General features: G+C 38.6%; 1 protein-coding gene across 17 annotated transcripts in view; it reads right to left on the bottom strand.

The window, feature by feature from the left end:
- The window catches only part of LOC309441175 (uncharacterized protein), a 262238-nt gene that overhangs the window by 103704 nt on the left and 140739 nt on the right, over positions 1-17795 (bottom strand). For 16 of the 17 annotated variants that reach the window (XR_014184329.1, XR_014184330.1, XR_014184331.1 and 13 more), the window contains one exon: positions 14083-14131. The exons of the other annotated variant lie outside the window; for it this stretch is intronic. Coding sequence is in view for 4 of the 16 variants with exons in the window: in XM_082055665.1 (XP_081911791.1) it covers positions 14083-14131 (49 nt within the window). In the remaining 12 variants the exon portion in view is untranslated. The remainder of the gene's footprint in view (positions 1-14082; positions 14132-17795) is intronic. 17 annotated transcript variants of the gene reach the window in all.

Here is a 17795-nt window from a genome sequence, read left to right as displayed (position 1 = left end):
TGGGTGAGATTCAGTGTAGATCCTCAGGTTTAAAAAGACTAGATTATTTTTTTTAAGTTTCAAAGGGAATTAAGCACTGAGATGATTTTAAAACCTAAGGTATTTCAAGTGTGAAAAGACACCCCTTTAGTTTTTTGTTTGTTCTTTAAACAATGCTGTGGACTGCAAAATAGGTTTTAAAATTTTACTGCATTAAGACTAAAAAGTAAATAAACATTTTAAGTTTCTAACATCATCTTTGCTACTAATAAACTTTTCATAAGAAGGGCTATGAAGAAACACTCCTCAAATTGAAAGTATAATTACATTGAAGTTCAAAGGAAGTTTCAGTTAATTTCAAAATTAATTCAACAGATATTTTTAATTAAGGTGTGGAAAGATAAGAATGTGACTGTCAGACTTTACTTGGAACTTACAGGCTTTTGCAGATTCGTATTTTTTAAATTTGATTGACTCTATATGCAAACGAATGTTTACCAGACAAGCTGTATGACTAAGCAGTTCACGTTTTTATTAATGTTGTAAATCTATGTATGCCATCATGATGTGCAGCCCATAAATAAATCTACCAACAGACTTAGGTAAAGCTATTAATTTAGCTATAACATTTGTCATGAAGACCACTATAGATAATTGATTATAGTCTACATCAAACATAATTTTGAATGAAATCTGTCTAATGTAAGCTGCTACTGCTGTTTGCCATTTAACTCCTTCACTCAATTAATTGCCATGAACAAATGATCCAAACAGTTCCCCAACAATCATATGAATTTGTCTTTCATTTGTAATTGGAACATTTGCTATTTTAACTGTCCAGTTTTCCAGGCTTAGGATCCTACACTTTATCATGCTGAAGTTTAATTTGGTGCCAAATGTTGGACATTTGTTTCTTGGTTATTTCATTATTTGGCTTCTTATAAAGCTGGGAGACTGAAGTCTTATTTACTAAAAGATAAAGCAGAGAGGGCACAGCAACAGCAGCAATTCCTCCATACTGCCTTTCCAGCACTTCTGGAAAACAAAAGCAAACAAAACAAACAAAATACTACATACCTTTCTGCCCCTTGAGCTATCAGATAGTCTACTAAGGTACACGCTGCAGAGGTTGGATCCCTCTATGATACAAACACAGGAACTATGAACATTTCAGCCTGAACACGGGCAACTGAGCAGCCATCAGGAGATGACTTCAGGCCTCTGCCAAGGCAAACCAAACAGGCAGCTTTCCTCTGCTTGCCACAGATTCTGACTCAGGATTTTGCTTATCAAACCCCAGGAAAGAAATTCTGGTTCTTCTGAAGTCAATGGCAAAACTCTTGTTCAATGGGGCCAAAATTTTGCCTAAATTTATTACTGACTTTATAGCAGTGACAAAATCTGATATCCTATTACCAAACTCTTAAGACACCAGCTGCCTTCCTGTTCAGGATCACATGTTAGCATAATGTTTTTCCAATTATTAAATAGATATTTGAGGCCATAAAAGGGAAACCAAAGAAGAAATAAAAAGGAACGCAAAAACAAATTAAAGGACAACTGCTAACTGTTAGCATATATACTCTAAGTACAACAAATGAATTTTCCAATGTAAAGGCACCAATTTATTACCAGAATGCTTTTTTCCTTTGGACGGAAAGTAAGGTCTCTTTTGTACTTTTTTTCCTTTTTATTTTATTCTGTCTTACTCTTCATTATCATTAAATTTCCTGTAATTAAGGCTGTTGAATTAAAAACACATGGCTGCTTCTGAAGCCAATACTTCTCAACATACTGAAATCCCAGAACCATGTTTAGCCATGAAAGAGCAGATCAGTTTTCATTATTGCTATAGGATTTATTAAAACTTAGTATAACACAGCTACAAGTTCTATATACTGCCCTATCAGGCAGGCAGTTACTGTACCTGTGAGTATAAGAGCTGCACAACTTGAAAGTCACCTTACAGAGCATGACATTGTAATGTAGAAACCCAATTCCCAAAATGTGTGTTGATTTTACCCTAACTCAAAAACACTGACTATTATGGGACAAAACCCAGGAAATGCTGCTGAAGCAATATATTTTGAGACCTCACTGGCTTAGTAATTTTCCAAGAATATAGTTTCCTTCCACATTTTCATATTGTTTGCTTTATCATTTTGCAGTTGTGGTTTATAATGCATGATTTACCCCAACATGCACTTGTCACAGTTTTGTTTGGCTTTACCTCCAACCTGCAGACCTGAAGAAAAACTGCTTCTTTTCAATACATTTTTCATATCACAGTAATTAAATACTAGATAATTCTTTTCAAGTAATATGACAGCTTGTTTCAAAGAAACTGAGAATCATTATGCTTAGAGAAAGATGCTGTCTAAAGATATTGTAAATACTGGTGCTCACAGCTTCTGATGAGGCCAACATGCTGTGAAATGCCATTCTTCAGCTACACAAGGGCATTTCAGACCATGTCTGGTTTTCACCTCCAGTCCTACTCTCTGATATGCAATAGATTTCTTCATATATTATCTTACTGGCACTTAGAATAATGCATCACAGCAGGTTTTGCAGGATGCTATTTGTGTCTTCATAATGAGCAGAAAAAAGCAGGAATGAACTTTAAATACTGTGTGAAGAGCAAAGGACAATCCTTCAAGTATAATCTTCTTTTCAACTCATTTTATATGCTCAGGTTATTCAGGTTATTTTTTGAAATGAGCTCCCACAAAAATGGCAGCATTTGCATCCTCCTTATGATGAGCACTACACTGTGTGAAGGCACCAGCCAAATCCTATAAATGGCTTCATCCTTCAGATATGATATTGACATTTTCTTAACTTTATAATAAAATGTATAATGATTTAAGAGTTGGTCTCCAGGAATAACACTAACTAAAATATATCTACACATAAGTGAGAATTTTGCAACACACAAACTTTCAGTAAATATCATAGGTTAATATGGTCTTTGACAAAAAACTTGTTCTTTCTGGCTTAAAATATAGGAGAAGGATCATTGTTTGGAGTCACGTAGCACTGTCCATAATGAAAAACAGATACAGATTTCAAAGCATAAGAAGACTGGGCACTACTTCAAAACTTGGAGAAGAGAGTGAGGTGGGAAATTTGAAGTTTGTTTCAGACCAGTTATGCGAATCTTTCTCTAATTTTCCTCAAGCTTAATAACCCACATTACAAGAGCTCAAAACAAAGGCAATGATTTTCCTGTTACTTCAGTTCTGGTACCTAACTTAACTCAGTTAAGAAGACACATTTCTACGTCCATCAATGGAGAGAGAGGGACTTTTCCAGAGGGAAATTCCAACTGCCTTTATTTCTGACTTGTTTTTTTTACATTAGAAGGTGGAAACAGGTCTCAAACTCTCCAAGAATGGATGCTCGAGAACCATATTACAAAAATCAAAGGATTCCAATGAATGGTTACTAATTTTTACTTCTGTCTGCCTCCACTGACAGCACAATAAGTGGACCTTATCCTGGAAATCATAAGAAATTCTTCAGAAGCTATGACTGAACTATAAGCGTAAGGAATTATTACAAATTGTTAGGAAATACTGCACTGTGTGGGTGAAGGCAGGCCTAGCTGAGCTAAAGTGCTGCACTGTCAGGAAAACACACAAGGATCTCATTTAATCCCCTGCATAAACGTGGAGTAACTTAATTGAATAGAAGAACCTTATGGCATGATGTCATCTCCTCATAACCAATATTAGCAAAAGCTTGACGAAAGCAACAATCAAAGGCTAATAAACAAACAGACAAATGTCCGGTGAACATGTGATGCAAAGGTTACCCTGTGTTTCCAACGAGCTAAAAGAGGCAGGAGCAACACTGGGAATGAGCAACAGGAAGGGGTGGAGCAGAAATGACCAAGATGAAGTTGAAGTGACTCTGGAGCACAACTGAGATGCCCCAAAGTGGTGTAACAGTGAGCACTGGAGACTTCCAAAATCCAGAAAAGCAACTTCTTAACTGGATTCCAAAATGAATAGGAAACCAATGGAAGTTACCCACGTTTGATACCCATACAACTCTTTTGTGTGGCAGCCTGTATTGCAGCATTTTGAGCACCCTGTTCTTTTGAAAGAAGAACTCATAAGAAAACTCATAAAAGAAGGAAGTGCAGTAGCTAAACTAGTAAGTGACAGAGGAAAACAGAAAAGAAAAAACAAACAAACAAAAACCCACAAAACAAAAAAAACATGTCATGGAAAAAAAAAATCATGAGAAACCCACATGGAAAGCTCTTATTTCAAAACTGACTTCTTAAATTCAGGCCAAAGTCCATCTGAACTTCAGTTAGGAAGTTTGTTTGCTTGCTGTTAATAAGGTGATGAAAATCACTTTAGCACCACCTTGGTGTTCTCAGAGGGAAAGGCTGAAGTGTTTCACCATCAGCTGATGCAAATAAAGGAAAAGACATCTATATAATACAGCCAGCTTCTTCTCGAGTCATGTGTTGAGAATAAATCCTTCAAACTTTATTCCACCAAGGTATGGTGCACATTATCTTACATACAGTCCATTTTGCTAACTTTTCTGATATCACATCACACTGCTGAGAAGAGATCAGTTGTGCCAGAGTCACCAGAACAAAATATTCACCATCTGTCTTCTTGTTTTAACTGTGAGGCTTTGAGTATGTATAGCTATCAAGAAGAAAAAGAGAAAGGAGTGTACATGACTGGAAAATAAACAGAAAACTGCTGAACTAGCACTGTAATTCTAGGACAATGGGCCCTGATGCCTCCCTTTCTCAAAGGCCATTTCCCCTTCTGTTTTATAAACCCCTTTCCTTTCCTTTCCTTTCCTTTCCTTTCCTTTCCTTTCCTTTCCTTTCCTTTCCTTTCCTTTCCTTTCCTTTCCTTTCCTTTCCTTTCCTTTCCTTTCCTTTCCTTTCCTTTCCTTTCCTTTCCTTTCCTTTCCTTTCCTTTCCTTTCCTTTCCTTTCCATTTCCTTTCCTGTAATTCCTATATTTCCCATTGAAAGCTGGATTTTCCTGTTCTCCATCATGCCTCATTACCCATATTGCATATAAGGAGGAAAGTGACTTCGGTCAAGTTGGAAGATGTTCTGTGAGACAGCACATGATTCACTCTGGAACATTTAGGAATTGTATATGTGCAAGTACTATTGACATTTAACTTGAGATTGGGGGGGGGGGCAAAAACCACATTGGGGGGTCTTAGCACCAACAATCTTGTTTGATATTGTTTCCTGAAAATCCCACCTCACAGATGGCGTAAAGCAGCAGCGTCCTTTCTAATTTCATTTGTCCATTATCCTGGTCTGACACCTGTCCATCAGTAGTCTCCCACACTACCATAAAACCATGAGTTCGCTTTCTAGACTACATCATAGATTCCTCACTGCTTACTGGCCCATTACTCCGGAACAAAGTCTACCAAATCATTTCAGCTTAAAACTGATTTTTCAACCTACACTTCTCACCTGGAATGTTGCACTTGTTTGCAACAGGCAAAATGTTAAACACCACAGAGATTTGATTTGGGTTTGCTCTGAAGACTTCAAAACCCACCTCCTTGTGGTGTCCCTTCCTCTTCCCGTTTTCATAACTTCAGGTCATGACAGACCCCTATTTGTTTCCTTTTCTGCTCCTCGATTTCCACAATGTCATCACAAGTCTGACATCTATTGTAGAGATACACTTGTGGAGTTCCCTTCAATTCCTGCTGCAAGCTCAGGTTTCTAAATCCTGATTCCTTTGATACTGATCCTCTGAGGGATTTTTGGCAATAACAATTCTTCTTGCCAGTTTCTTAATTTTTAAAAGGAATATAAAAATAACTGTTTACCAAAAAAAAAAACCCAACAACAACAACAACAACAAAGCAGTTGTTTTGTGCTCAGAAGATGAATAATACTTTGAGTGAAACACAAGCCCAGCTCGGAAGGGCAGCAGAAAGGCCAGATACTATTTAATTCCTACATTGGCCTGTAACTATTTCAACCTCATTTATCTTCTGTGAGGTGTTCAAACAGATGTTCTTCAGCACCTCAGCAGACCAACCACATACCAGCAAAGATCATGGTACAGACAACATCAAATGTGTTGTCTAAAACCTGCCAAAAAAAAAAAAGTGTTGAATTCAGCCATAAAAAGCTGAAGGTACACACTGGAAAAACTTGAGAGGACTGTGACTGATAAGGGATCAAACAGTTTATGATAGTAAATAGGCCACTACGCTGTCTTCTACAACTCAAAAGTGGATGGGAGAAATGTCGCAGAAAGATAAGTTTGTCTGTTTCTAATGTGTGCAGAAATTTGTGTTTTGGGCTTTTTTTTTTGTTTCTTTGTTAGTTTGTTTTTGTTCATTTGTTTGTTTTTAAAACAAACCCAAGGGAACAGAAACTTTTCTACCTGAGAAAAGTGGATCTTCAAAGTCCCCAGCACTCAGGTGGATTATGTCATTGCTTAAAAATAAGCAGTCACGGCCTACAAAATTTCTTTTCCAAAATTCTTCCTGTCATACTGTGGTACCGCTATAAATTTCTAGCCAGACAAATTTTATCAAACTTAAGTCCAACTATGGACCAGGAACCATGGTGATCATTTCATCATCTTTTAATGTTATTTAATGTATCTAACTGTAAAGAGTTCCATATGCCTTTGAAAACACTATTCAGTAATTTTTATTTTTGTGTATGCCTTTACTCAGTATCCTCACAGTTCCTAGTAATTTTGGACGTGTTATGGAAACTTGCTTCTACCTAAATTTGCTCTCTGGAATCCTTACCTTGCCCACATCCTTGCTATATTTTCAGACTACGTGGTTTTTACTCCATCATGAAATATATTCTTGTTTTACTTTATCACCATCTTTCCTGTGTTCGACACAGCTGGATTTTCTTTTTCTTTTTTCAGTCATATGCAGAACACCACAAATAGGAATTTTCTTCAGAGATAAAAGACATCTCCAACACGTCTTCTGGTCCCTTACTCCATCTAGTTTTGTTGATGTTTTCTCTTTGCCCTAACTCACTTGTTTTGGATGTCCTGGTGTATTTTGTCTTCAGCCTATGTTTGCTTTCTAGTGTGAGAGCTTCCTGGCAGACAAGGGCTGTAAATTTGCCTTGTAGAGCATTGAGGCAAGCATCACTTAATGAGTAAGATACCTGGTTGCTCAGGAGGAAACGTGTTTTACACCATGCTATGAGACACACTCTGCCATACAAACTCCACAGCTCACATCAAAGGAGAGAATCTGAACATTACTTTGAACTCTTTGGACAAGAAATTACCTATCTATCTACATAACTTTGATGGTATTTGATGCATCTGTTGGTGTCCAATATCCATCATCTTTTAAAGGAAAATATGATAGGCTACTTCAGTTTTACCTAGCATAACAAGAGTTTGCAGTTTACCATTTTTTATCAAGGGTTTGTCATTTGCATGTTCTCTGAGCTTATTCATAGTGTGTTACTGAATCCATTGGCAAAATACAGACTCTGTGTACTCATCTTTTGTATGTGCAAAAGGATTTGTTTAGCATTAGACAAATATTCTCTGCATTGTACACGTCTGTTTCTTTTAGTGGTAAGAAAAGGCTAAAGTAAAATCCAGACTAAATTACCACTATTCTCAAACCCCAATTTATCTTCAACTGTCCTACAAATATGAGATCTTCCCACAGGCACTTTCTTACCCATTTAGGAGGCTGCCACCCTGAAGCTGAAATAACTTATAATTCGTTAGGGTTTGAGGTTTTGGGTTTTGTTTGTTTGTTTGTTTCATCTATCCAGAACTTGCTAGTAAGTACTCTCTTTTATTTAGCTTTCCTGAAGTTGGGCTTTCCAACTGAATTTTCAGTGGTATGTTTCAGATGCCTCTGGGGACAATGGACCCAGGGATGGAAAAAAAAAAAGAGCACAGAGAATTTGCTCCTGGATCAAGAGCTCCAGGAGGGTTGTCCCTCCTCATTTCAGAAAGCAATGCAGGCACCATAGCAGGAAATACAACTGCAAAAAGGAGACATGATACAGGCTGAAGACACTTCCTGACTTTCATCCACTAAAATAGCTCTTGCCTTACAAATCAGTTTGCTAGACATGAAATACTGTCATAATAAAATAAGTCAAATTTTTCTAACCAACTCTTTACAACCTTAGTAACCGGAAGCTCTGTGCACAAATTCTCCCTGTGATATTAAAAAAAGTGTGTCTTGGGGTCGGTGTGGGTAAAGTCATAGGAGAAGAGAGGAAATGACGGAGGGAATGGGAAGATAGGCTGAAGAGAACACAAGGGATCATCTAGTTACTACGCTTCCACAAGGCAGCACCTGTTATTCTTCTCTTTCCTGACACATTTGGCTAATGACTCCACTTAATTCAGGCTTTTCTTGTAAATCAGATCTTCAAGACCTCTGCTTATCGTCATTGTACTCTGCCTCTTTGTTGCTGTACAGTGGCCAAATCAGGCTATCGCACTCCAGACTACCAACACACAACTAAGCAGGGAGTGTCTGCCAACAGCAGTTGCAATCACTGTGCAAATGTGCATCTAAACCAAACTACTGACAGAGGGAGAAACTCAAGCCCTGCTCCTAAATGGCTAAAGCTCATTTCCCAGAGATATACAATATCCCTTTAATCATCTGAACTAGGAAGCCTGTTCTAACAAGAGACCAGACAGCACAAAATAAAAAGCTTTCTTAGTTGCATCACAGAAAAATGCAAATAATAAATGGTTAGAATGTATTCGCTCTTCAGTGTCTCTAGTAGTTGAATCAGCACTGATCAGAAATAATCTCAATTCTGAAGCATTTGATTAGCAAAGAATACAGAAACGGTGTTAGAAAAACAGGTGAGGAGCGGATATATTCATCTTCAGTGCCAGTGCCACAGCTGATAACCCTGCACAAGAAACAGCCCACATTTCCAGCTGAGAGCAGATATTCCTTCATAAGAAATTTAAAAAGCAATGCTACAATCAGTTTGAATGACAACCCTATTAAGAGCTATGTCTTTAAGCCTTCCTTAAATGATGTTGAAATATTTCAACAGGATGATATTAGGCAACAGCAAGATACCAAGAGATTTCAGCCCAGTTAAACGAACGGCTGATGCTGGGAGAAGGAGCAGTGTAGGGGAAAGGGACCTGGGGGTCAGGGTGGACAGCAGGATGACCATGACCCAGCACTGTGCCCTTGTGGCCAGGAAGGCCAATGGCATCCTGGGGTGTATTACAAGGGGGGTGGTTAGTAGGTCGAGAGAGGTCCTCCTTCCCCTCTACTCTGCCCTGGTGAGACTGCATCTGGAATATTGTGTCCAGTTCTGGGCCCCTCCGTTCAAGAAGGACAGGGAACTGCTGGAGAGAGTCCAGTGCAGGGCAACAAAGATGATTAAGGGAGTGGAGTATCTCCCTTGTGAGGAGAGGCTGAGGGAGCTGGGTCTCTTTAGTTTGGAGAAGAGGAGACTGAGGGGTGACCTCATTAATGTTTACAAATATATAAAGGGTGAGTGTCACAAGGATGGAGCCAGGCACTTCTTGGTGACAACCAATGGTAAGACAAGGGGTAATGGGTTCAAACTGGAACACAAGAGGTTCCGCTTAAATTTGAGAAGAAACTTCTTCTCAGTGAGGGTAACAGAGCACTGGAACAGGCTGCCCAGGGAGGTTGTGGAGTCTCCTACTCTGGAGACATTCAAAACCTGCCTGGACACATTCCTGTGTAACCTCATCTAGGTGTTCCTGCTCCGGCAGGGGGATTGGACCAGATGATCTTTCGAGTTCCCTTCCAATCCCTAACATTCTGTGATTCTGTGAAGGCAAGTCACTAGAGTCATGCAGCTGGACGGTAGGACATGGGCCCTCAATGGAGACAATCTCTGGTTTCCTCAGGACTCCTGCTAGTCATGCTGCTGTAGGTAATGCTGCTTTGGCTACAGACATGTACAGCACAGGTTTCCCACATGCTGCGGGGGAGATGAAAGCTCAAGGCAGCAGCCGACTGCACAGCCACGTTCCAGGTTCTTTGCAGCATAACAACCTCCGTGCAGGTCTCATATAAGGTACATTTGTAATGCTGTGACACATACTGACCTTGAGTAAATCCCTAAGCATGCAACTTTCGGTGGTTTCAGTGGTCTTATTTGCTTGAGTAAACAAGGCTTTTCCACAGACAAAACATTGGAGCTAGATTTCTCATATATTTCTGCTATATCATCTACTTCATTGTCTCTAGGAAGTAACAAGAAAACCTATGGCTTAAATCAATACTTTGTTAATGCTTCACATTGTACAAAACCACAAGCACAAAGATTAAAGAAGTACAAAATACATGATATGTCTGTCACTGATGCAGTTAGCAGCAAGTATTTTAGCCAGTTTTCCCTCAGAAAAGACTGGTTCATTAAAAGCAAAGTTATTTTCAAGGAAACATGTCGATTCATTTGCCATTTAAGAAAGCAGAAAGTGTTTTGAAATTGCTCAAATATTCCATTTAGTATTTTCAAGATGAATAAGTTCTGGTTTAAAGTGCAAAATTAGTTTCTTTTTTTCCTTCTTCCCCCAAAGACTAATATAGATATGCAAAAAAATAAACTAAAATGAAATACTTCAAAATTACTGATATTCCGTATTTAAGTTGACCTTATTCACCTTCCCCCTGACCTTTATTTATAAAATAATCGATATTCTATCTTTTTTAGTATTTCAGAGAAGAAAAAGTTCTGAAACTTCAAAAAATTATTGACACAAGATAATTACTTATGATCCATCTTCAAGTTCTACGAAGTCATTTCATGAGAATTTTTGAATAATATTTTTTAGAAATATTTTCAATGTCTCTTTCTTTCTCCTCCATGATTTTTTTTCATCATTAGGGATATATTTTTTTTAAATGGTCTTACTATTAAAGGGCCATCCTTTTTCTGTTGCTTAGTCTTCACAAGGCCTTACTCAGTGATTTCTAACATTATAGACTATTTCCTTCTAGCAGCTGATGTGAAGCCACAGAAGGACATCTTTAAATTAAGGTGAAGAATAGGTATTTGGAAGACTTAAGAAATGCTGGCAATGATCCTGATTTACAAGAAAGTGTCAAAATCAACAACTCAAGGCCCAAGGCAAAAAAATGTGCTAAATAGAGATAAAATGCAATATAAAGCAGAAGTTCTCAACATTTTTTCGAGCTGAAATAGGGTGCATTGCACTTGTTGAAGTCTGGAATACTACCAAAAGTAAGGATATAGATGTTCAGAAAAAGATGTCCTTGCAAAGTCGGCAATAAATAGCAGCAATGGTATCATATGTATTATACATAACGGTTTCTCCACTGACAGTCATCAACTCACTGGCCTCTTACAAACTTGTACTCAGTGTCTGGTAGATGTTTATACTACAGAAGAGTATTGCCTCAGCTGCTTTAAGTACACTGGACAGGTTTGTTGCACTTGAGGGGAGATACATCTTCGGTGGGATGTCTTCTGCATCTATCAGTCAAGGTAAGATCTTTGCTGTCTAAAAAGCTGCCTTCTTGCCTCTTGATCCACAGCCCCAAAAGACTTTCTGACATCTCCCCAGTCAGGTCAGCATTTTACTTTTCGAATAATAACAATATGAGTAATCAACAAGGACTCAAAATTCCGCAGTTATCAAGGATGTAAACCTCAAAAATTAAATAATCTATTATTTCAGTAAGCTACTTATTCTGTCTAACCCACCTGAGCATTTATGAAAATTGACCCTTTACACAAAAAGGTTACATACAAAACTGAGCTAGGTTGTGGGTCTGGCCAGGGCTGATCTCTGACGTGAATAGCCACTTCAGAGGAGTGACCACTAACAAGTCTTAATTGCAACAGACTGTAAGTTAGGTGTCTAGGTAGTGTTTATTTTGCACATTTTCACATATGAATGCCTGTATTTTTGTAGACATTTCTAGGTTTGATGTCCAATGGCATTTTGCCAGGAAAAAAAACAAACCAAAACAAAACACCTTATAACAGTTGAGTGCTAAAATCCTACCTTCTGGGCAAAAAGTGATTTAAATGTTATTTATTATTAAATGGATGTGCATGTGTTAGTAAATACATACTTGTAAAACAGTCACCAGTAGCACAAATTTGAAGTCTTTACACCAAGGTAGAACATCTATAATATAGCCAGTCATTAAAACATTTTAAAAAAGGGTCTGCTGTACGAAGAGCCAATATTGCTGAAATCAGCATTTTCACTATGAAGTGATTAATGTCTTGCTTATCATCTGTTTCAGTTTATCCTCAAGATGCCCCAGGCACATCTAGGATGCCATGTGCTGATCTGGACCCTCTTAACTCAGAGATGTGAAAATCTTCAAGCCAGAATACTCTCGTTTACCAGCACTAAGACCTTTCCAAGCTAGTATGTTATTGCAGAAAAGAACACATAGGACACTTTGCTGTCTTTACTACCAAGGTTGCATTTTGATTCCCTCACTGAATCCATCAATGCCTTTGTAACAACTTACACTGTTTCATACAGAGAAGTTAATCCAATAATTTAAGTATGGACTACATGCTAAGTTTTGTATCAAAAATTGTTTTATCTGAGTAGATATTTTTCTAACTAAATCTTCTGCAAAGTGTTCCACACTTTAAAAGAGGGTTTCAATACTGCTTAGTCAAGAAAGAGAGATTTAAATGGAAAAAAGCAACTTCTAAGTGGAAAAGTCCAACTAAGAAAAAACATCCAGAAATTTACTCAGTGTCACTATTTCCCTAAAATAAAATATTAAGGATTAGAATCTGACTTGACAAGGAATGCTATGAGTCACATCTGCATAAGTAAAGGAAATATATGCAAATGTCAAGCAATATTGCACATAGTATCTTAAAAAATCTTATTATTTAACAGCTGGTCAATAATCCAAGACCCTCAGGCTAATAGGTCCTAGCCTTCATTTGTTTCAAAATTAACAGGAAGACATACGTTTCAGGCATTGGTGCAGTCCTAGAAGAAGTGTCGTTAAGAAGATGACAGGCACAGCATTCTCCCCTTAGACTTATTCTACACAGCATCAGTAAATAAAACCTCTGGAGCTGCAAAAACTTTATTGTGAAACAGGAATTTGATTTCAATAACAATATTTTCAGGGGAAATACTAGTTCTAACAAATCAAGTCAATATTAGGAAAAATTGTTTGTCCTAGAAATCTACATTTAGCTAAATCAAAAGACCTGTAATGTCCTCTTAACAATATTTTAAAGTGTAACACCTTCTTTTAATTTTGTTCTACTTTATTGTTTTTCCAGATAGTTCAACTAAGGATGCACTATGTAAGCCTACAAGTACAGACTTTCTTCTGTTGTCTGTTCTGTGACAAATTAAAGGTCAGTTTTCAGAACACTGTTTTTTTCTTGTTTTCTGACTACACATCTTGAAAATTAGGATAAAGGATCTGAAATCTAATGTTTTAGGGTAGTATTTTTTTTTCATTGCACTGAAAACAAACAAATAAATTAAGAAGCCCAAACTTGCTGCATCTATCTGGTAGCATATAGAATCAGTAGCAAGGAATCACTTCTCATGTTTGCATGAAATAAATGTTAATTTTTGTCTAGATAGATTTTGCATATTTGCCATGGCTCAGTTATGAACTACTCACAGAAAATCCTAAGGACACAATGCAAATGTAAAATGCTACTATCTGTTGTCTAAAGACACCTCAGTTTTACAGTGGGGATGTTGATGCCTCCAACCTTTTCATTACCTGAAAACCCATCAACAGCTTTATAATGTTGAATGCAAAACAATTCAGTTTGTATTTGCAAAATTCATTTTGGGAAATGGCAGATGTGTGCCAGCACATCTGGAAACCACTTTTAATTATACTTTCCTCAAGTGGGAAAGCAGTAGCTTGTACCCATAGTGAAGCTTTTATATCTGACCACACAAACGCTAGCAACCACCTGTGCTTTACACTGATTTTCATTATAGAGTATATCACATTACTGCCCTATTATTCCAGAATGACATTTGAAGCTGTTGTGTGACTAAGCTGCAGCAAGTGTGGTCTTGAAAAGACCTCTAGTCTACAAAAATGTAATAAACTTGGTTGCAGCTAGGGTACTTACCACTGAGGATATCACAATATGCATGCTCCTAAACTTGGCTTCTCTTGCTCTGAAAGTCATAAAAAATATACATTAGCATTCACGATTACCTGTCTGGGAGTTGGAATTTAGCAAACTAATGTATGCCCCCAAATGAGATACCTTCTAAGTAGGTGGAATTCCTTTCCAATATTTGTTTCTTTCCTACTATTAAAACAGGAGTATTATAGTCAAATACTCTGCTTCTTCACCCATGCTCTAAGATTACAAAATGCAATTTCAACTGTGATCTGTCAGCCTAACAGTATTTCAGTTCTGTCATAAATATTTTCATAGGTTGCAAACACTGTGAGTTACATGACTAGGTTGAGTTTTCTGAACTTACCCTTGCTCCTCTACTCCCCTCTGCCCCACCCAAATGTAACAGCTTTGTACATCACTGTTCTTCATTTCTGACCCAAAAAAAAAAAGTTTCCAAAGTTTTGGGAATCTTTTTCTTCTTTACAACACTCTTTCAATATTTTGGAAGAGTGTAATATTGACACACAAAATTTTGTACAGCATAGTGGAAGGGAAAGGTTGAGCATTTGTAATGTCCAGCCCTGGGGAACCTGGCATGCCCTGGGAGAGAGTTGTCAGAAGTGAGTGCCACAATGTGTAACTTTGCAAAATGTAAAGTACACAATTTTACAGAATAGATTTTAGGACAATTTGCTATGCTGGCCTGCACAATGTGCAGGTAATTAAAAAAAACTCCAGACAACACTATAACATAATTTAATCTGCTTATCAGTTACTATGCTTGAAATAAAAGCTTCCACACCTTTATGCATCTAAAAAAAATTCACCTGTCTTGTATTTTCTGCCTTTAATTCAGGACTTAAGTTTTGCGGTAGTTCATGAAGCCACAGAGGATCCCTCATGGGGCTGAGCCCTCTCCCTGTGCCCTGCCCACACAACTTCACTGTCTGCTGCCACGAGCTCTGGGGTCGCAGCTGCAAGAAACTCATCCTGCTTTGAGAACGGCTTAAAGCAGAGACCTCAGCCCGGGATCCTGAGGCAGCCGCTCCGCTCTCTTTCCACCAGGCAGAACAACAACCGGTCTGTACGGTGTCCAGGGCCTTGGCTTTGCTCCTGCCCTCCCGCCGCTCCCCCCGGCACGACGAGGAGCTGCAGCGTCCCAGCGCCACTGCCCCGAACCACCCGTGAGAGCTGCTGCTCCTGCGGCAGGGAGGGCTCCCCGGGTCAGCACAGACAGAGCAGCAAGATTTGCTTTAATGCACCTTTTTATTTTTGTCATCTCGTGGTTTCCCATGTGACACCTAGTAAGCATTTAAACGTCCGCCCAACTCTTATGCGCTAAAATAATGTAGGGAATGTTCACTGGGCCCTACATAAAACTTTTGCAAACATGTTTGTAGTATTTTAAAAGATCTAATATGTTAACAGTCCATAGCCCTGCTGCTGTAAAATCACAAGCTGAATTCACATTGCAAATACATTTACTATCCGTGCAAAGAATTAATGATATTCCTCCCCCTATTCTATAGTCTGTGGTAAAAATTTTAGATTGCTAGAAAAAAAAATGTTAATTTCTGTAAACTGTTTAAGCCTCAAAGAAGAAAAGGATCGTGGTCTACTTCAAAACACAGGCACACTCTTAATATAACTTGGTAAAGGTTTTCCAACTAAATACACTTACAGGGTAAACAAAAACCGAAGCACTCAACAGTACTCTAAGAAACATAAAAATAGGCTTTTTTTTTTGTTTGAAGATGAAGGTATCCTGAAATCAACCTTACTGAAAGAAAATTACGTCTAATTATCAAAATAATAGACCTAGAATCTAAATTCAGTTCATCTTGAACATATGCTATCTAAGGCAGCATTTAAATAGGGATATACAAGAAGATGGGTAGATGCACTTTCTGAATTCTGCTTGAAATGGTGATACGAATTGATATAATCAAGGTCAGCCACAAGAGTCATTTTTAGAAGGGGAGAAGGACAAGAGAAAAGACCACGAATGTGAAAAATAAGCACTCAGATGTCTTGCTTCTTTACAATGCAAGGGAAGCATGTCCAAGCCTTTTACTTAGTAAACCTCCCTCTTTGAAGAGTGCCAATGAAGACAACAAAGCTGCTTGAGGAAGATGGCAATGCCAGTCACGCTAGTGCCATCAGGAACTAAGGGCAATGAGGCAGCTTTTGGCATCCAGAGCAGGCAGGTCACAGGGTTCTGGATCCAAAGAGCTGCGAAGTCTCTGCTGATTGCAGTAGGCCCTGGATCAGTTCCTTCCCTTATACATCTTTAACTATCCCACTCGTAACGCTGTCATCGTGAGCTTAAAGATGTGACTGGGAAGGAGAGCAGAAACGTCTTTGAAGTCATGAAATATATCCAAGATCCTGGATACCTGCCATTTTAAAACACTGAACTGAACACACTCAGCCTTAGCAGTGGGTTAAGGGTCTGGAAGCACAGAACACACAAACAGAGAAAAAACCCACCATGGCCACATCCTCCCTGCCTAACTCCTTCTGATTCTGATTTTGGGTGCACCGGAGCCATACTCCCATAACTGGGCAGTCAGGCAGACTGCATACCCACAGCCACGCTGGAGCCTGCTCATCACGCTGCTGTCCCCGAGACCCACTGCAAACCAGGCCCAGGGGCTGGGGCTGGGGGCTGCACATGTCTGCTGAAGGGGAAACACCTGGGCTTAGGGACAGGGTGCCGGGAAGGTGGAGAAAGCAGAGCAGTTACCCCTGGGGGCAGGGTACCACCACCAGGAGCACCACAGCCATTTTCCCCAGAGCAGCGTTGATGTCGTGCCTGTTCTCTCCTAAAGCGAACTGACCGAAATACTAAAAAGTCTTTGCAATCCTATTGGTCCTGCCAAGGGAGCTTGACTGGCAGGACAATGCATCTTTGTTCTCAGTTAAAAACATTATTTGGGCGCAGTGATTATTTAAAAGCCAAGAGGAATATGATTTTATAATTATAACCATAATTTGTCAATTCTAGCAAATGTTTTAAACTATCAATATTTGGTAAAGAAAAAAGTGACAGGGAGTAATAACAAACACTACTATTACTACGCATAGCCTTCATCCAGCCAGTGCAATTTTACTTGTATTCTGAAATCACTGCAGCATAATCACAAACCAAAATCATATTTGTAGTAAAAAATCACAAAGGACATGCTGATATGGAGGGATTTCATTACCACATTGCAGTACTGGATACTGCAAGTCGTCTGCCTGCTACGTTCTCCTTTTCCTAAGAACAGAGCAATCATGGCTATTCAAATACAGAAAAATGGGAAGCAGAACAAGAAAGAAATGGAGAGACTTTGTGTTAAATTAGATTTCTTTGTCTGCTCCTGTAGGTTTTATCACCCAGATGACAAAACATTATCATTAGCAGTTTATACCAAAAGTTAACATTTGCCCATCGTTTTCTATTTTCTCTAAACCACAAAGGTTGGAGCCTCTTAGGCACTCCCCTTATCTTACTCTGTTACTTTAGAATCTAAGAGTGCACTGTGCACATTAATCTTTCATGGCAGAGTTCACTGAAGTTCTGCCAAAATTCAATAATTATGCTCCATCCAATGCAGCAATTTATTTATCTCATTGTTGGAATCTAGAACATATAGAACAAAGTGCTTAGTTTATATGAATGAAATGCTTGCTAAAAAAAGCCCCCACAAGACAAAACAAAACAGTCC

This window comes from Streptopelia decaocto (genome assembly GCF_964273445.1).
Source record: "Streptopelia decaocto genome assembly, chromosome: 1".
Taxonomy (NCBI): domain Eukaryota; kingdom Metazoa; phylum Chordata; class Aves; order Columbiformes; family Columbidae; genus Streptopelia; species Streptopelia decaocto.
Note: the sequence above shows the minus strand (reverse complement) of the source record. Positions and strands in the feature narration are given on the sequence as shown.